Source organism: Bos javanicus, chromosome 9, assembly GCF_032452875.1.
Source record: "Bos javanicus breed banteng chromosome 9, ARS-OSU_banteng_1.0, whole genome shotgun sequence".
Lineage (NCBI taxonomy): Eukaryota > Metazoa > Chordata > Mammalia > Artiodactyla > Bovidae > Bos > Bos javanicus.
Genome location: NC_083876.1, coordinates 657,327 through 679,172, shown reverse-complemented (window position 1 = coordinate 679,172; position 21,846 = coordinate 657,327). Strand labels below are relative to the sequence as shown.

Below are 21,846 nucleotides of genomic sequence, written 5' to 3'. Positions count from 1 at the left end.
GTTGGATCTCCTTGCAGTCCAAGGGACTCTCAAGAGTCTTCTCCAACACCACAGTTCAAAAGCATCAATTCTTTGGTGCTCAGCCTTCTTCACAGTCCAACTCTCACATCCATACATGACCACAGGAAAAACCATAGCCTTGACTAGACAGACCTTTGTTGGCAAAGTAATGTCTCTGCTTTTCGATATGCTATCTAGGTTGGTCATAACTTTCCTTCCAAGGAGTAAGCGTCTTTAATTTCATGGCTGCAGTCACCATCTGCAGTGATTTTGGAGCCCAGAAAAATAAAGTCTGACACTGTTTCCACTGTTTCCCCATCTATTTCCCATGAAGTGATGGGACCGGATGCCAAAAATAGAAATTAATGTTCACTCCCTTTAACTAACTACCCCAAGCTGCTATCCACTCAAAGGGGCATCATTCACATTGTATTCTCTGACTGGTACTCACTGGAGTTGTACAAGCCAACCAGTAAATTGCTCTCATCCTAATCTTGAACTCTAGTTATAGGAAAACAGCTTTACCACGCAAAAGGAGTAAAATTGTGTTTAGAACAACGTCATCATTTTAGATTCCTTGATTTCAATAAACTTCTAAATAATCATACCATGACAATTTACCTCTTTGCTATGTAAATATAAACTGAGTAATCAATTATCATTCAAGATGACCTAGAGACATAGACAAAAGTTTATGATAAAAGATTCAAAATTAAGGAAAAACAGTATTTTAGGGAAGAAGATATCACAAAGGACAGTACCAAAAACAGTAGCTCCAGTCCAGAAATGTTTTTTCAGAACATTCTCAACTAAGGCAAACAGAATAAGTATGAAAAAGTACAAGTGGCAGAAGTAGAAAGCACAGGGCTAAACCGATTCAAACAGAATTCAGGCAATGCTCATGGTGACAATGGCCACAAAGGATTCTGCAATCCTGCCTGACTGGAAGAAAACTGCAAGAATAATATACTGGAACTAAAGGGGTTAGAAGACTATGAATTTTACTCAACAAGTTGCCAGTTTAACCATGGGCTATAAAATGATCTTCATTTACGTCTGAAATTAGGCTTCTCCTATTTACACGTTAGAGAATCCAAAATCATTTTCTTAGAAAAATACTGACTCTGTCCTCCTCTCCACAGGGAGGGCAGAGCAGCCTCCTACTATTCACAAAGACATCACTACCAGTGCCTTTAAAATTTCATATCCCATCAAAGCCCAGTTTGTTTATATAGCTTCCCTATGCACTTAGCTGGCAAAAAAGAAGGTGAAAGGTGAGAGATCATTGCATTGCCAACAGTTCTCAGACAGAGAAGATAAGTTATCAATATACTCAGAAATCTGATGTTGAAAATGATATCCAAGATGAGTTGTCTGAAAAATAACCTAGTATCGAACCTAGGACTAGGTCAGACCATTCCATTAGTCCCTGTAATTCTACTGGGATACACATTGATGGATACCACAAGAAAAGGTCCGATGTTCACTGACAATATGTTAAGGATTTTATTTTATCATATCACATCACAATCGAACTGTGAATGAAATGTCTAATTTTAATATCAGAAATAGCTTCCCTTTTCCTGGGCACTGGATTTGTTTTTACCTACACTGTTCTCCTCTTCAACAACTTTGAAAAATCTGAGAGCCAAAGCAGTGCCCCACCTGCAGACAGTACTTTATTTACTACTTTAATCTCTGGTCCCACGACTGAGCCCTACTTCTCTCCCTTCTTTGTACTTTTTTTTTTTTTCCAGTTAAAAAATGTACTGAATATCTACTACCACCTCCTTTGATCTTTTAACAGAACTTTAAAAAACAAAAAAAGAAAACATCTTCTAATTTTTCTAGTCTTAATCTTAAGAGCACTCATGTACTTGAAGGCAGGAAGAAAATCTATTCCAGTTCAAGTACTATGACTTATAAATTTTGGAAATTACTTAACTACCTCAAAATCCCAGTTTATTCAGCTATGAAATGGGATTAATTCTACTTATCTATAGCAAAGAGATAACATTGGCAAAGTACTTTTATACAGTACCCGGCACATTAACATCCACATGGTATTAACTATTTCATCAACTTCCTTTATATCTAATCCCTGAGAGAAAAGACCTGGGGACCATATAAGCTGACTCTGCCTGCAAACTCCCTGTGAACGACATTCCCAAAAATCTTGAGATTAAAACTAGCTTCATGACAACACATAGAGACACGTGTACCCCAATGTTCATTGCAGCACTGTTTATAATAGCCAGGACATGGAAGCAACCTAGATGTCCATCAGCAGATGAATGGATAAGAAAGCTGTGGTACATATACACAATGGAGTATTACTCAGCCATTAAAAAGAATACATTTGAATCAGTTCTAATGAGGTGGATGAAACTGGAGCCTATTATACAGAGTGAAGTAAGCCAAAAGGAAAAACATAAATACAGTATACTAACGCATATAATATGGAATTTAGAAAGATTGTTAACAATAACCCGGTGTACGAGACAGCAAAAGAGACTCTGATGTATAGAACAGTCTTATGGACTCTGTGGGAGAGGGAGAGGGTGGGAAGATTTGGGAGAATGGCATTGAAGCATGTAAAATATCATGTAAGAAACGAGTTACCAGTCCAGGTTCGATGCACGATACTGGATGCTTGGGGCTAGTGCACTGGGACGACCCAGAGGGATGGTATGGGGAGGGAGGAGGGTTCAGGATGGGGAACACATGTATACCTGTGGCGGATTCATTTTGATATTTGGCAAAACTAATACAATTATGTAAAGTTTAAAAATAAAATAAAATTAGAAAAAAAAAAAAAGTTCAAAGAATATCATATTCTGAATTAACTTTATTATGCCACAGTACTCAGATATTTAGTGAAGTGCCAGCCTAAATGTGACTGTGAAGGTATTTTCACATGAGATTTAAAACAACAGAGTTTGAGTGAAGCAGATTATTGTACATAATGTGGGTTCAGTTCAGTTGCTCAGTGGTGTCCGACTCTTTCCAACCCCATGAACTGCAGCACACCACGCCTCCCTGTCCATCACCAACTGCCACAGTCTACTCAAATCCATGTCCATTGAGTCAGTGATGCCATCCAACCATCTCATCCTCTGTCATCCCCTTCTCCGCCTGCCCTCAATCTTTCCCAGCAGCGGGGTCTTTTCAAATGAATCAGTTCTTCGCATCAGGTGGCCAAAGTATTGGGAGCTTCAGCATCAGCCCTTCCAATGAATATCCAGGACTCATTTTCTTTAGGATGCACTAGATGATCTCCTTGCTGTCCAAGGGACTCTCAAGAGTTTTCTCCAACACCACAGTTCAAAAGCATCAATTCTTCAGCACTCAGCTTTCTTCACAGTCCAACACTCATATTCATACATGACTACTGGAAAAACCATAGCTTTGACTACACAGACCTTTGATGGCAAAGTAAGGTCTCTGCTTTTTAATATGCTGTCTAAGTTGGTCATAGCTTTTCTTCCAAGGAAGCAAGCGTCCTTTAATTTCATGTCTGCAGTCACCATCTGCAGTGATTTTGGAGCCTAAAATTATAATGTCTCTCACCATTTCCCCATCTATTTGCCATGATGTGATGGGACCAGATGCCATGATCTTAGTTTTCTGAATGTTGAACTTTAAGCCAACTTTTTCACTTGCTTCTTTCACTTTCATCAAGAGGCTCTTTAGTTCCTCTTCGCTTTCTGACATAAGTGTGGTGTCATCTGCACATCTGAAATTTACTGACATTTCTCTCGGCAATCTCGATTCCAGCTTGTGTTTCATCCAGCCCGGCATTTCTCATGATGTACTCTGCATGTAAGTTAAATAAGCAGGGTGACAATATATAGCCTTGATGTATTCCTTTCCTGATTTGGAACCAGTTTGTTGTTCCATGTCCAGTTCTAACTGTTGCTTCTTGACCTGAATACAGATTTCTCAAGAGGCAGGTCATGTTGTCTGGTATTCCCATCTCTTTTAAGAATTTTCCACAGTTGACTGTAACCCACACAGTCAAAGGCTTTGTCAGTCAATAAAGCGAAAGTAGATGTTTTTCTGGAACTCTCTTGCTTTTTCGACAATCCAACGGATGTTGGCAATTTGATCCCTGGTTCCTCTGCCTTTTCTAAATCTAAGCTGAACATCTCGAAGTGCACGGTTCACATACCGTTGAAGCCTGGCTTGGAGAATTTTGCTAGTGTGTGAGATGAGTTCAATTGTGCAGTAGTTTTGAGCATTCCTTGGCATTACCCTTCTTTGGGATTAGAACGAAACATACCCTTTCCAGTCCTGTGGCCACTACTGAGTTCTCCAAATGTGCTCGCATATTGAGTGCAGCAGTTTCATCATCATTTAGGATTTGAAATAGCGCAACTGGAATTCCATCACCTCTCTTAGCTTTGTTTGTAGCGATGCTTCCTAAGGCCCACTTGACTTTGCATTTCAGGATGCCTGGCTCTTGCTGAGTGATCACACCATCATGATTATGTGGGTCTTGAAGATCTTTTTTGTACAGTTCTTTTGCATATTCTTGCCACCTCTTCTTAAAATCTTCTGCTTCTGTTATGTCCATACCATTTCTGTTGTTTATTGTGCCCATCTTTGCATGAAAAATTCCCTTGGTATCTCTGATTTTCTTGAAGAGATCTCTAGTTTTTCCCATTCTATTGTTTTCTGCTATTTCTTTGCATTGATCACTGAGGAAAGCTTTATTTTCTCCTCTTGCTATTCTTTAAACTCTGCATTCAAATGGGTATATCTTTCCTTTTCCCCTTTGCCTTTTACTTCTCTTCTTTTCATAGGTGTTTTTAAGGCCTCCTCAGACAGCCACTTTGCCTTTTTGCATTTCTTTTTCTTGGGAGTGGTCTTGATCCCTGTCTCCTGTACAGTATCACGAACCTTCATCCATAGTTCTTCAGGCACTCTATCAGATCTAATCCTTTGAATCTATTTCTCACTATACTTCCACTGTATAGTCATAAGGGATTTGATTTAGGTCATACCTGAATGGTCTAGTGGATTTCCCTAGTTTCTTCAATTTAAGTCTGAATTTGGCAATAAGGAGTTCATGATGTGAGCCACAGTCTGTACCAGCTTTAGGATGTTCTCATCTTTTAGTGTTTAGTCTTTGATTTATTTTTGCTGGCACTTGGTGGGCCTTTTCATTTGAAGAGTGATCCCTTTAGTACTGGGAAGTTTTCTCGTGTTTTTTTCTGCAAATTCCTAGTAACTGGTGGCCCTTCTGGATTAATTGCCCATTTTTCTTATCTTTCTTGCATCTTTTCCATCATTTTGCTTTGTGTCTTTTTAGACATTCACTGACGTATTTTCCATCTCTTTAAATGTTTAATTTTATCAGTTACTGTTTCTGAGAACTGTTCTCTTTATCTGTAACATTTTTAAAAAGTCCTCTGTTGTCATAGGTGTATACTGCATGTGTCTGTGCTAAGTCGCCTCAGTCATGTCTGACTCGTTTCGACCCTATGGACCATAGGCTCCTCTGTACATAGGATTCTCCAAGTAAGAATACTGGAGTGGGCTGCCCTCTCCTTCTCCAGGGATAGGTATATAGTAAGAGTTTCTTTATAGTATAAATTTGTTTTGTTTGTTTATTTTGATGTTTCCCATAGTGTTGCAGACTTCCCCTAAATGATTATTTTTGGTTGATTGTTGTTTAAAATAGGAGGAAATAGAAAATTAATGTTAAATTTTGCTGTGGGGTAAGTGGGCTTTAACTGGATAATCCTATGGTTATTTTAAGAATCTTTGAATGCCAGGGAGAGAGGCTCCTTATTATTAGGAGGTTGTGGTCTTGTTTCCTGCAGCTTGTTCATTCTCTTTCAGTTTAGGGTTAAGAGGATATTTCCTTGATTGGAGTTCAGTGCTTGGCTATCAGCTTTACTGGGTGCTGAAGTCAGGGAAGGCGTGAAGTAGACCTCTCAGTATTTAGTCCTTAAGTTAATTCCTTATTTCTGGCCTAACTCACTGTCAGTACCCTCTATCATTCCATAATGGATATAAAATTTCTGATACCCAGTAATTCTTACTTAATAGATTTCAGAATCCTGTGTATTGCTCTCTAGCTTTTATCAGTGTTGAATTTTACCCTGTTGTTTGTTTCTTCTGTGGTCAGTTGGCATTTGTTCCCTTCTGTTCAAAATTTCTTAACCTATAAGTTATATTGCTAGTTTTGTTAGTAATAAACCTATTAACAGACTTCTCAGAGTTTGCAAATCTCTCCTACCTCTCGTCAGATTTTACAGAGAAGATGGAATGTGTGCGTATGGAGAGCACATGAGATTGCTTGCTTGACTGATTGAGACTTTTTTATCTTAAGAAAAGTTTTGTGTAATTGTAGAGGCTAGTGACAGAGAAGGCAATGGCACCCCACTCCAGTACTCTTGCCGGGAAAATCCCATGGACGGAGGAGCCTGGTGGGCTGCAGTCCATGGGGTCACTAAGAGTCGGACACGACTGAGCGACTTCACTTTCACTTTTCACTTTCATGCACTGGAGAAGGAAATGGCAACCCACTCCAGTGTTCTTGCCTAAAGAATCCCAGGGACAGGGGAGCCTGGTGCGCTGCCGTCTCTGGGGTCGCACAGAGTCAAACACGACTGAAGCTACTTATCAGCAGCAGAGGCTAGTGAGCCCGCACCTGCAGGGTAGACCGGAAACCCAGGGAAGAACTGATGTTGCAGCTTGAGTCTGAAGGCAGTTTGGAGACAAAATTCCCTACTTGGGGAACCTCTACTTTTTTTTTCTCTTCAGGCCTTCAACTGATTTGATGAGGCCCACCCACTTCTAGAACTAACACCCAAAAAAGATGTCCTTTTCATTATATGGGAGTGGAATGCAAAAGTAGGAAGTCAAGAGATACCTGGAGTAACAGGCAAATCTGGCCTTGTAGTACAGAATGAAGCATGGCAAAGGCTAACAGAGTTTTGCCAAGAGAACACACTAGTCATAGCAAACACCTTCTTCCAACAATACAAGAGAAGACTCTACACATGGACATCACCAGATGGTCAACACCAACATCAGAGTGATTATATTCTTTGTAGCTAAAGATGGAGAAGCTCTATACAGTCAGCAAAAACAAGACCGGGAGCTGGTCCCATCACTTCATGGCAAATAGATGGGGGAAACAATGGAAACAGTGACAGACTTTATTGTTTTAGGCTCCAAAATCACTGCAGATGGTGACTGCAGCCGTGAAATTAAAAGACACTTGCTTCTTGGAAGAAAAACTACAACCAACCTAAACAGCATATTAAAAAGCAGAGACATTACTTTGCCAACAAAGGTCCATCTAGTCAAATCTATGGTTTTTCCAGTAGCCATGTTTGGATGTGAGAGTTGGACTTAAAAAAAGTCGAGCACTTTTGAATTGTGGTATTTGAGAAACTGCACTCACTATGCCAGCAAATCTGGAAAACTGAGCAGTGGCCACAGAACTGGAAAAGGTCAGTTTTCATTCCAATCCGAAAGAAAGGCAATGCCAAACAACGCTCAAACTACCGCACGATTGCGCTCATCTCACACACTAGCAAAGTAATGATTTGCTAGTAATGTCCCTTGGACTGCAAGGAAATCCAACCAATCAAGGAAATCAGTCCTGAATATTCATTGGAAGGACTGATGCTGAAGCTGAAACTCCAATACTTTGGCTACTTGATGCTAGAACTGACTAATTGGAAAAAACCCTGATGCTGGGAAAGACTGAAGATGGGAGGAGAAGGGGATGACAGAGGATGAGATGGTTGGATGGCATCACCAACTCAATAGACATGAGTTTGAGTAAACTCCGGGAGTTGGTGATGGACAGGGAAACCTGGCATGCTGCAGTCCATGGGGTCATAAAGAGTCACACACAACTGAGCAACTAAACTGAAAGCAGGGTAGGGTACAGAAAAGGCCACCTAACAAAGCAACAAACCTCATACAAACCCAAGCAGCCAACCCATCAGGAATACCAGTTACAAAATTTTAAGGTAAGTGATATTCAATTTTGTTTCTACAAAGGCAAATTATTAGTCAAGTGTAATATTATTAGAAATGTACTAAGGATGTCATTAAGTAAAGAGGACATAGCTAAAGAAACTGACATCCAGGAAAACAACAGCTTCACTCAAGGAGAGCAGAGACACTTGCGGATGACAGGTGTACAAGCCTGGAGCACGGTAAACACAGACAGAACAGGACAGTGACAGAGGGCGCTGGGAGCAGGTAGTTTCAGTAAACTCAGAAGTATGCCCAGGACCGTGAGTAAAGAAGTCTGTTCTATAACAGTTTAGAGATGCAAGCTAAAAAATAGTAACACTGGAACATCCCTGGTAGTCCAGTGTTAAAGAATTCGCCTGCCAATCCCTGGTCTTGGAAGATTCCACACACCTCGGGACAACTAAGCCAGCACACCCCAACTGCTGAGCCCCTGTCCTAGATTCTGCAAGCTGCAACTACAGAGCCTGAGAGCCCTGACTGAAGCCCCCGCCCGGGAGCCCGCGCTCCACGCCAGAGAAGCCACGGCAAAGAGCAGCCTGCGCACGGCTGTGCCTCCCACTCACTGCAACCACAGAAAGCCTGTGTGCAGCACTGAAGACCCAGGACAGCCAGAAACTAAAAATAATGATAACACAGAGCAAATTTTAAGTAACAGGGGAAAGGAAGAAACCAAAAGATACTAGGAATACAGTGACGAACACATGATTAATTTTATTCCACATTTTAAACTTAAAAGACAGAAAATTAAATGCTACAATGTAAAGTAAAATTAAAATATGTTCTGCTTTATACTACATCAAACTAAGAAAAACAAAAGTCAACTGAATCAAACAGAGGTAAAACAGAAAGGCCACAAAATATACCAACTAAAACCGTAAACTGGGAAACTCTGGTTGGGCCAAAAATTTCCTCTCTTCATTTTCTGAATTTAGAAACTGGCATTTTAATGTTTGTGTTAAAGGGCTTATTTATTTTATCTGAGTTCAATTCTGTTATTTTGGTAGTTAAGGATGACTTGTGGCAATGATTAATGAAAAATACATGTTTGTAAAGAATTGACTATCTATTTAAAATGTCTAAATTGAATACAGTGAGGGAGTAAGAAATAAGACGGAAAGAAACAGTGAATTAAGAGCAATGAAAGTTGCTTACGTAAAAGTAGTTGTCACTATGTTTTTCAAGTTGTATTTCAAATAATTTAAAGAAGCAATGAAATACATTAAGTCTACAAACAAGATTTAGTATTAAAGTAAACATAATTTAATTTTTAGTAAGAAATAACAGGCACTTTATGTTGGGACAGACAATGACAGAGGACTCTGGGAGAACACTGGCCATGAAAGGTCACCTAACAGAAACTCTATGGGACAAAATGCCCCAATGAAAGACCTGGGCCAAGGGGGTCACACCCAGCAAAGGCATAAATCCCATAACCCCAGGGAACCTATCATTCTATCTTGAAGGAATCCCAAGTTCTCCCTTTCAGCCAATCAAACTCTGCCCCCTCTCTTTCCCATTATTCATAAATGAGTCAAATCTCTTGTCCAAGTGACAAACTTTCAAAAATCTATGGCTGCTGTTTTGTCCTACTGTTTCCACTTTCCAGTATTTTCTCTTCTCCACTGATTGTACAAGGTGTTTGCCTCTCTTTTGTTTGTTCTTCCGATAGCATTAGCGGTAAAGAACTACCCGTCAATGCAGGCAGACATAAAGAGACGTGGGTTTGATCCCTGAGTTGGGAAGATCCCCTGGAGGAAAGCACGGGCAGCCCACTCCAGTATCCTTGCCTGGAGAATCCCACGGACAGAGGATCCTGGCAGGCTACAGCCCATGGGGTCCCAAGACTCAGCATGCATACATACCCGAATTTCACTGAAACCCCTCTAACTCAAAGCATATAATATTAATCATCAATCTCAACAGAAAAAAAATCTCTATTCTTAAAGGCTATGAATGTTCTTACAAGGTTGATCAGTTACTCTTTACTAACATTCAACTAAAGGGTATACATTTTGTCTTAACCAATATACTGTCATTTCATTTGCATAGCTACTTTACATGTACTAAATTTGTATTTTATTGTTCAAGTGTAACTCAAAAGATCAACGGCAAAAAAATGTTCACTAAAGCACAGAAGTTTAAAAAAAAAAATCAGTGAACACTACTATTCAGAAAATAATATTAGTGGAAAAAAGACCCCAGTACAAATATGTAACGAATGCGTATGTGAAGATGGATCTGCAAATGCAATAAATCAGCACCGTCTGCTGCCCCCACATACAACGTACAAACAAGGAAAACAAAAACTACTATCTGACAACTGAATCTTATTGAACCAGGGGTCCATTGTGTTTAGTTCAATGTACTAACTGGAAACGTTGTCCAAGAGTAGCATGAAGCCATAAAAAGCTGTAAATACCTTTTAAACAAATCTCAGTGATGCAAAAAGAACAATCATCTTTTCAGAACAAGTACCATAATTTTTTTAATATTACACAGATGAATTCTGCCTTTAATAATGAAGGAGCCCCTAACTACAGGACTATGTTTAAAAGTTAAAAATTTGTGTGCTTAAAAAAAAAAGGCCCAAATCACATTACTGCTGAGAAGCTTGTAAAACTAGTCTTAACATGTATTAACAATATTTTGCTCAGAAGAAAAGCAGCACAAGCTAAAATTCTTATTAAACAACTCTACTTGATGTCATAAATTACCAGTGGCATTCTTGATAGGAAACAACTATCACATATATATGGTAGAAGAAATTTACAACTGAAAAAACTATACAATATGAATTTCTTTACAACTGAAAAAACACCTAACCACATGATATGAATCAACTCTTGGCAAATATGTAAGCTATTGAATTCAATGACTGTTTGATGCTTTTAATCTCCAAAACCATGCTACATTAGGGACTTTTTTTTTTTTTTTTTAATTCAGTCAATGATGATTTTTTAAGCAATGATATAGCCTGGAAAGGACACCCTGGTTTCACACAAGGATGCAGTAGCTACAAGCACTACCTAAATGAAAGGGTGCTCTGAATATCCATATTATCTACAGCACATCCCTCCTCCTCCTGGTCTCAAGGAAATAAATCAAATTACAGCCACTGAACATTTCTCTTCTATCACATAAAGAAACGGTTTCATAAATACAAGATTTGTTTCACACTTATGAATCATGGTTATTTGTAAAGTAAAAGATAAAATTAACACTTATTACACTGACAATGTCAGTTTTTCAAATAGCACTTCAATGATTTTTAATACATTCCTAATGTAGTATATTTAACCAATATAGTCAATATCCTGAACCTATTACTTGGGAAAATATTATTTTTATTTTAAAGATAACAGGAATTTTTAAGAATACAAATAACTGGTTTAATCATCAAGATCAAACACTTTCCAAATTTAAAGGGTTTCCTCAATTATTAGAATATTTTTTAAATTTATTACCAGGCAAATCTAAAAACCATATGCAAACACTACATTTACATGAATACTTTTAGAGTCAAAAGCATCCAAAAGAGGATCAGAAATCTACTGGTTATCTCTCAAGATTAAACAGTAAGCATCCTAACTCTGGGCATCTGACAGCACTAAAGGTGATCCTCCATGTGTCTTTCCTATTTTTATAACTTAAAGTTTCTCTAGGATTTCTGGAGATGATGAAATATAATGAAAAATTTATGTAAGAAATATAATGGAAGACATTCAACAGTAGCTCTTTAACAACTACAGCAACCAACCTATGTCAGCATACAAGAACAAAACAGCAGTTATTGTTTGCTATCTTTTGCACTGTTAAAACCAAGGATACAAAATAACCATAATCTATAACTTTCGATGGCCTGAGAAATACTAAAGAGCCATTATCCTGCAAAGCTTTAGTCAAGACAGTTAGTAAAAACCTACAGAGCCAAGTACAAACATCTGGCTAAGAAGCTTATCCTTTTTAGTTTATATCAAAAAGCTGAAGCAGTCTGTGAACAGTTTAAAGTTACAATAGGGTTTCACTAAATAGTTTACAAAAAAAATTTTTTAATGTTTTCTACTCTGCTGTCATTAGAAAATATGTTGGCCTTTTACTGAATCAAATATCCCAAAGGACCAAAGAAATTTTGAAATAATCCAAGATAAATCCACTGCTTTATGGCATAATGCAATCTAAGCAATCCTACAAGGAATTTTATAATCTTAAAATTTCCCACACATATTTCCTTACATATCTTCAAAGTGTATGGATGCATACCATATATATTAACACAGTTTTGCTTTAAAACCAAAATAAATAATTGTAGCAAACAAAACAGGAAAATTTAGAAAATATTTCTATTTGTAGGTTCTTAATAAAAAAGTTAAAAGTTTACAATGAAATTGTAAACAAGTATTAACCAGAACTCAAAAAAATTTAAGTATTTCAATATAGAGTTCTAAGTCTTCTATTAGCAAAAGAAATATTCAGCCAGAGACTTTTCATATGCAAAAAAAAACTTTTCACATCAACAGAAATTTTAAAAAAAGACTGTAAGTAAGAACACCAGTATTACTCAGGGACTAAAAGATAAATTTGCCAGTTCCAGGCCTAATAGAACATCCTTAAGGGTAACTGTACTTCTAGTAATAAGCATTTAAGTATTCAATAATCGTTCTTCTTGAAATCAGACTAAGCTGTGAAACGTTGTGCATATAACCAAACAGTGTCAAAAGTGCTTGACAATAATTAGATATACTGTACTGACACAGGAACAATGCATACATAAAACAAAATTTTAAAAGCTTAAAACATTTAATACAATGACAACAAAAAACAATGTAAACCTATGCAATAACACAACATAATGTATATAATTCAGAGATACACCATTATTAGCAAACAGTTCAAAAGACTTCAGTATTAAAGAGTTGTTAAAATGAAAGATTCTTAGAAGCCAAAGTGTTGAGTCAGAGTAATCTGAAAAATTTACAAATGAATAGCAGGCCACCTAATCCAAACTTTAAGTATTGTTATATCAAAACATTAGGTAGGAAATTTTAAAAAGGTAATGAAAATTACTTAAAAACTGTAGTGCGTAAGTCTTGAGTCATTGCAAAACAGAACACTACCACATAAACCTGAACTAAAAACCTAACTTCTCCATGTGAAGCTGCTTTTCCTTTGTCTAATTTTAGCTTACAGAATAGCTAATTGCTCCAAAGTTTGTTGTAATATTTTCTCTGCTTTATTAAAAAAAAACCTACATATTTTTCCACATACTAATATGATCTCTGAAGTAATCTCTTATTAAGAATTTGATTAGCAGTACAGAAAGTTATCCTCTGAAAGTTACTTTCAGTTACTTCAACTATAGATCTGAAAGAACTGTCATCTGTCCAGTGGAAATATAATGCAAGCCACATAAGTAATTTTAAATTTTCAAGGAACCACTTAAAAAAAAAACTAAAAACAGGTGAAATTAATTTTAATATTTTATTTAACCAAAAATACCCAAAATATCACCTCAACATGTAATCTACATTTTTAAAACTTGATGAAACATTTTATAATCTTTTTATTCACAATGAATGTTTAAAATGTGCAATTTACAGCACATCTCAACTAAGACAGACTCATTTCAGGTGGTTAACAGTTAAGTGGATAGTGGTTGCTATGCTGGACAGCACAGGCCTAGAGCTCTTTCTCTGGTTTTTGAGATATTACACAAGTACAAAATACTAAAAGACTTGAAATGGGAACACACAATAAGAGCTAGGATGGGCACTGGGAAAGGTCAATTCAGCCATTTCCCTTGACTCCAACAGATGTAGGATGACATCACGTCGCAACTTATGAGGCAATCACTATCTGCTAGAAGTCCCAATTTATACCTGTTGTCATAATGTAATTATTAACAGCACCCCCTATGATTCTCAAAAAAGGCATCCCATTCTGGATGATAAATTACAGTTACCCTATCTATATCCACAACATCCTCAAAGATAACTCCACATTCTTTGGAAGAAAATTTAAATTCTAATTCTGATGACTAGAAAAGGAGCTCTAAATCCAAAGGAAAGAATCCTAAATATACTACCCTCATCAAAAAAAAAAAAAAAAAAAACCTGCTGAAAATTCCTTTTATTTTAAATTGCAGACTAAAAAAAAAAGTAAGAATTACCTGTTGAACAAGGCATCTGGAAATTGGGATCATTGCTATCCAAAACAGGCAAACAGAACTGGTTACTTGCAGATCCTAGCATAGGATCCTTATCGCTGAGCATGTTCTTCAGCGAGTCCTCTAAGACATTTTGACTTGTACTAAAATCCTCACAGACTTCATTCTCCAGGTTGGATCCTAGAAATAGGGCATCATCTAAGTGTTCAGTAGGAATTAAATGATTAAATGTATCAACTATATCCATGAAGACTTCTGTGTGTCTTTCAGCCCTATAGAAAGACAAAAAAAATACCATAAGAAATAAAGCTATCAACTGATAATCACCTAAAACCAAATTATTTTCATAGTTTTGAGTCTATGAACACACTTAGGTTATTTCTAAATTGTTTTAAAAAAATCCTCACTGCTTTTAGAATATACATTTGGACATGTAGAACCAATCTTTGGTAAACAATGTTTCTCCATCATGCATGTAGAATTTCATTTTAACAGAGACCCTATTAAAGGTTCACTTAATTAATTTTAGAGAAAAAAACTATGTATATATAGTCCATTAACTTGACACATTTGAAAGAATTACATGGTTTAAATCATAAAAACCATATGTTTTTAACCACACTCTCTTCATAAATTTAAGACTCAGACACTGCTTATTAGTAAAGGTCATATAAAAGAACTAAAATCAAATCATTTAAAGTACTGTCCCATATTTATTAAAACTGTAAACACCCTTGCTTTATTTACAACGCATTTAAATTATTTAAAGAAACACAAAAATTTTTTTGTGGGACAACAAGAAAAAAAATGGAAAGAAACTATTAATTAAACCCAACAAATCAAAACTCAAAAAAAGTACACACACGCAGGCACAGATGTGCACACACACACACTTGGAGGGAGCATCCCTTTTAAGATAAAATAAATGTCAAGAAAAGAATGTATCAGATTTATATTTGTCTTAGTGAGCTATGTGGGGCTTATACAGATATCAAGCTAATCCCCTATTCAAACTGTACCTAGACATTGCTCAATAAAGTTCATTTCAAGCTCTAGAGGAGCCTTAATTATCAAAAGCTGAATTATTATTGGTTTCAGAGAATAATGAACTAATAATGTATTTTGGGTGACAGGGAAGAGTCAACTAAATAAGATCTGCTGCTGCTGCTAAGTCGCTTCAGTTGTGTCCCACTCTGTGCAACCCCATAAGACGGTAGCCCACCAGGCTCCTCTGTCCCTGGGATTCTCCAGGCAAGAACACTGGAGTGGGTTGCCATTTCCTTCTCCAATGCATCAAAGTGAGAAGTGAAAGTGAAGTCGCTCAGTCGTGTCCAACTCTTAGTGACCCCATGGACTGCAGCCCACCAGGCTCCTCAGTCCATGGGATTTTCCAGGCAAGAGTACTGGAGTGGGGTGCCACTGCCTTCTCTGAAATAAGATCTAGTAATATTTAATTAGCTAGAAAATTCCACTAATTAACCTACAACATCTTGGATTTCAAAATTACAAACATTAGCTCCAATTCTACCAAACTTTCCTCAAACTGTCCTTGAATTCTTTACCCTGTAAAAATGAGAAGAGGAAGTTCAAAAACACTCTACAAACTTACTGGGTGTGTATTATATGCTGCTAAACATTTTACCTACATTTTTAATTCACTTATTCCCAGTGATAATAATAACAGACTCCATTAATATCCTAGTTTTGGAAACAAAAGGCATTTAAACATGTTCCCTGAAGTCAGACCTAAACATCCAAACCTAGGTAGATGGCCCACTGCTGTAACTATATGGCCCACTGCTGTAACTCTAACCCTTTCATACTGGTAGAAAGATACCCTTCTACAAAGGTAGAAACTAACTAGATTTGACTCCTTTAAGGTTCTTCTTTTAAAAACATTTTCCAACAAATCAGTAGTTGCCTAGGGCCTTGGATAAGAGAGGGACTGACTGCAAATAACAGGAATGTACTCTGAAGGATGATGAGAATGTCCTGAAATTTGACTGTACCTATACCCTGAAATTTGACTGAGTACATATACCCATGAAAGTTCACCAATCTGTTCATTTTAAATGGATGCAGTTTCACTGCAACTCAATTTAAAATTTAAAGAAAAGGAAAAAAATGGCCTCTTACAAAAGTTGATCCTCTTCTAAATATAAGATTTCAGTATCTCTTCTCAAATTTTGCAAATTATTTACACTGAAATATTAACAAAGCACCAAAATGTTAACTATTTTACTGATTATCTTACATGCATTCTCTAATTACAACATTTAGAGAAAATTGAGCTACAATAGTGATGAAAAGTCAGGAACAGTTTTAATTTCTTGAAGCTATCTAATCTCAGTACCTAAAAAGGTCAATTATCATACATCCCCAATACTTCCACTAATATATTTTTAGATTCCAAAGAAATTTTAGTATAATAAAGTTCTGGTAATTAAAAATAATTTACAAAAATGTTACTAAATGTTTACAAATTAGCTAGAACTACCAACAAATTTGTTTATCTGAATATGCTAGAATCCAAAGTTAATCACAAGCCAAAACAAACTCCTCTTCAGAGTTGCATTCCAGGTGAAACAAAGAAAAAAAGGCAATTCCAATTCAAGAAACAGTTATCTTTCTTTATAAATTTATATGTTGAATCTACTAACTATGCACTCATTCCCACAGCAGCACAAGTTTGGGAAATTCTACAAATTTCACCCAAGGTCAGTCTTTGTTGCACCAACTTCTGATCATGTGCATTTTGGGTACATTCACGACATTCAGAAGATACAGTTATACAGCTTGAAATCACCGAGCTACACCGAAGACCAGCCCATTCTAAACAAGCAATATTTTTTTTCAGTGATACTACTACTGAACCATCCCAAACTCTTTTACTAAAAAGTCTCTTCAGAACCTCTGGTATAGCCGCTTTTTTTTTTTTTTTTTAATTGAGACATGGTTGCCTTACAATGTTGTATTAGCTTCTGCAGTACAACGAAGCAAATCAGCCGTACATACATATATATCCCCGCCCTCCTGGACCCGGATCCCAGCCCCCATCCCATCCCTCTAGGTCACAGAAGAGCACCGCGCTGAGCTCGCGGCACAAGAGAGCAGGTTCCCCCTAGCTATCTATTGTATACATGGTAGTTTCAACAGAAGACAATATTTAGTCTTTAAAGATCAATTTAAAAAAAAAAAAAGTAAAGCACACTGTATATAAGATGGGTGAACCTAATTCTCCAATTTTTTTTTTTTCTTTTTGGACAAAACTAGTATGACTTGTAAAGTATGTTGCCCTGGATTAAATAAGCAGATTAGGAAAACAGCGTAAAAAGTCAAGAAAGACCAGTATAGCAAAGTTACATTTCTTTAATATCTTTAATTTATTCAGCAAGTGATCACTAAGCAGTTACCAAGACACACTGAATGTGCCAAGGCAACTGGGGATCTTACAAGACAAAATATGGTATAAAGCACCCCAAACTTATGGGTCCAAACAAGACAATTTCAACAGAAGTGTTTTGTGCAATTGTTATAAACTGATAAGATTGAATTTTCATAAGTTGTTCCAATAGGCTTTGAAGCCAATTCCAAACAATGCCAAAAAATCACAGTATACAGCCATATGGCAAGACTGTCTCGAAAGTAACACTGATTGGAAGTATAAATCATTTTTTTTAAATCAGTTTTATGTATCAAGTACTCAGTATCAAAAATAAACTCTCCATGCTAATTTGTAAAACAAATGTTAGCCAACTGTAGAAATATTAACTTACTTAACACAAATACCCTAATCTACTAAATGCAATGTGGTATCCTGATCTGGATCATGGAACAGAAAAAAGAGAGTAGTGGAAAAACTGGTGAAATCAGAATAAAATCTGGAGTTCAGTTAATAGTAATGTTAATCTCTAGTTTTGATTAAAAACAAAAAGTTAGCATTAGGACTTCCCGAGTGGTCCAACAGTTAAGAATCCACCTTTCAATGCAGGGAACAGGGTTTGATCCCTGCTCAGGGAACTCAGATGTCACAGGCCTCAGGACAACAAAGCTCCAGGCTGCAACTACTGAGCCGAAGAGCCACAGGAAAACTGGAGCGCTGCAACTAAGACCCAATGCAGTCAAACAAACACTGAAGAAAAAAAAAAAAGACACTAGCATTATGTCGGGTGTAACAATCAAGAAAACTAGATTCTACACCATGTTTGCAACTTTTCTATAAATCTAAAACTACTTGAAAATAAGGTCAAAAAATACCCAAAGAACACCAACCTAATATACAATGTCCTGAAATACCTAGCCATGCAGATAGACAAAGATAACTGATCCAATAAAGGAGAAATTTAAGAGATGATTTGGTGTCCCTTTTATTATAATTAAACAAATTGCTTGATTTAAACAAATTTCTGGGAATTTCTTTTTTCCCCAGAGGCTCAGTGGTAAAGACTCCACCTGTAATGCAGGAGACTTAAGGGCAATTCCTGGGTGGGGAAGATCCCCTGGAGAAGGAATTGGCAACCCACTCCATTATTTCGCCAGGAAAATCCCATGAACAGAGAAGCCTGGGAGGTTACAGTCTGTGGGGTCACAAAGAGTCAGACGCAACTGAGCACACATACAACCAGACCAGTTTTTAGACTCTGGAGGATCACTGCTGAAGGCCTGGGGTTTGATCCCTGGTAGAGGAACTAAGATCCCACAAGCCAGGCAGTGCAACCAAAAAATATATAAATAGACAAATTCCTGTTTCTTACACTGAAATTGTACTTAAATGCATCTTTATATTTGGCATCACAAAGTTAATAATTAAAACATAACAAACCTATCCAGGATGTATTTTAAGATGCTAATGAAAGGCATTTATGCAATTAAATTGATAATATTAACTAGGGAATACATATATATTAAAATCAGAAACTACTTCTGGGGGTTCACAGTCACACCTCAAATATGACAATAAGATGCATAAGTCAGAGAATTGAATAATTTCTTAATTCAAAATTATTCCTCTATGCATGTATTTATCAAGTATCTACTATAAAGTACTATTGTAAATATACCAGTGAAACAAACCCTATTATCAAATTCAAGGAACTTTGATGCAAAACAAAGTATAAACATATAAACAGATACGACAACAGGCAAACATCACAACAAAACATGAAAGGGTCAAACTCAAGGGCTTAGATGGCACCACAGAGCAAGGTAAAATCCATGGGGCCAAGAAAGGCTAAGCAGGCGATGTGAGCTGGGCCCTAACGGTCCAGGGACTACTTCAAACAGATGAACAGCAGGTGCTGACTATGAAAGGTAGAGTTTGGTCCTAATGGAAGATTTAGAAAGACTCAGAACACAACCAAAAATAAGTATTAGTACTAACATGCTAAATCTGAGTCCAAAGATATTTCCCACTTGTTTCATCTGTAACAGAGAATTACAGTGCAGCCAAATTTTGTTTACACAGATAAAACCAACATATATTGTTTTCTAAGTGTTTCCTGCATGCACAAAATGCAAAAAGATTTAAAAAGCATCAATGGAAAAAAACTACACTTCTACCAAAATTCCCTTTATTAACAGTGAATTAAAACTACCCCAAACTCTCAGAAATATCCTCAAAATAAAATTATGTATTTTATCACATTTTCCTTAAAAAAAAAAATCACACCCACACACACACATACAAGGCTTGACAATAAACCACTAAAGCTATTAAAGTCGTGTGTGTGTGCAAGCACATAAGAATGTAGAGGGGACAAACATGTATCGGGACATTATAAAATCTATGAAGAATAATTAAACACTGTAATAGTGGTGAGAAGAGAAAGGCCTTCTATGTATGACAGTAAATGAAGGCCTTGCTAACAAGGGCAACATGTGAGCCAAAATCTGAAATGAGGGAATGATCAGATAAATGGGGAACATCAATTCAAGTAAAGACCTAAATGCAAAGGCCCTGGGTTCCTTCCAACCCCTACACTACAGTTTAAATTAAGCTGTCAATTCACCAAGCACGCTCACTATTAGCAAATTTCTAACAGGCGGTAATAGTAGCAGTAAGAAAAAATAAAAGTACCACTACTAAAACAGTGATAAAATATAAAACTTAATGTGCTCTGGTTGACACTGCTCCACATCAGCAGTTCTCCAGCGGAGGAAATTACGCCTCTCCAGAGGGTATTTGGCCATGTATGGAGACATTTTCGGTCAACAAAACTGGAGGGCATGCATGATACTGGCAGCTAGTAAACATACTACACTGCATTTAGGAAAGCCCCATTATAAAGAACGAGCCAGCCAAAAAACAGTGCTGAGGTTAAGAAATCCTGCTTTACACTTACTAATTTAATCCTCTCGACAATGCTATATTATAATCCTGATTATACAGAAATAAATAAAATTGGGATCAGAGATTAAATTACTTGCTGTAGTCAGTGGTGGAGCTGAAATCTGAATCCCAAATGTTTCATTCAAGAGTCAATACACTTAACCACTACCTAGTATTATCTCTTTACAGTTAAAATTCATTGACTATTATGGGCCAGGCAACAAGCTAACTTAAATATATAATGTCTTTAAACTTCACAGCCACACAATTTGGTGAGCTAAAGCTGAGCCAAGTTACACCCAATATTACAGAGTAAGTAAGTAACAGAACTCAAAACCACCTCTGACACAAAGGTCAGTTCTTCACCACCATTAATACAACAATGTTAAAGAAGAATAAATTATCCTTTCGGGACAGAGTCAAGAAAAATCACTAAATGGTTAATATGAGTGATTTGACATAATTCTAAAAAGTACATTTCTACAAAGCAATGCAACCTCATCACCTGCTCTACAAGCCCATTTCAAATTCGGGTCCAGTTTCTTTAGTTAGAATCTATGTGCAAGACTACCTAACAAAAAAAAGAAGGATCATAACTTTGTTACTGAATTTATCAGGTAAAAAGAATATTTAAGAATCCAAGATGACTGCCATACTAAGGTCAGAGGAGACCTAACAACCTAGAAAACGAACCCTCAAGCTGAAACTGGCAAAAGCAGAATTAGCCCTCAGTGAAAAAGTTACCTTTAAAATTTACAACTATGATGCCCTATTGTCATTATCGGAAGCATCGGTACTTTGGATTAACCACAGAAATAGTACAAGCAGCTCATCATCAAAACTATGGCAGTCCAAGTTAACACATACTTCACGTGTACTACGTGTGAGGCCCTATGCTAACTGTACTGCATGCGTATCTCACTAGTCTCTCACAACTCTTGAGAAACAGAGTAGATGAGATTACTCTATTTTGCTCATGAGCAGAGCGAGGCCCAGACCATTATGTAAGTCAATTAAGCTGTCAATTCACCAAGCATGTTCACTACTAGCAAATTTCTAACAGGTGGTAATAGTAGCAGTAAGAAAAAATAAAAGTACCACTACTAAAACAATGATAAAATATAAAACTTGTCCTGGTCATGTACCCAGGACAGGTGTTCCTCAAAGATACTGCAGTGTAATTCCCAGACCACCACAATAAAGTGAGTATTGTACACAATGAAGTAAGTCACACCAATTTTTTGGTTTCTCATTGCATATAAAAGTTATGTTTATAGTCTAGTCTACTAAGTATACAATAGCATGATGTCTAAAAATACAATGTACAAACCTCAATTAAAAATAATTT

The 21,846-nt window shown here is 36.8% G+C and overlaps 1 protein-coding gene across 8 annotated transcripts in view; it reads right to left on the bottom strand.

Annotated features, from left to right (window-relative positions):
- PHF3 (PHD finger protein 3) overlaps positions 1-21,846 on the bottom strand; it is a 101,397-nt gene that overhangs the window by 73,778 nt on the left and 5,773 nt on the right. For 6 of the 8 annotated variants that reach the window (XM_061427120.1, XM_061427112.1, XM_061427122.1 and 3 more), the window contains exon 2: positions 14,174-14,442. The exons of 1 other annotated variant lie outside the window; for it this stretch is intronic. In XM_061427120.1, the coding sequence (XP_061283104.1) occupies positions 14,174-14,417 (244 nt within the window). In that variant the 5' untranslated portion in view covers positions 14,418-14,442. Of the gene's footprint in view, positions 1-14,173; positions 14,443-21,846 lie in introns of those variants that run through there. One more of the 8 variants, XM_061427116.1, reaches the window with a different exon arrangement.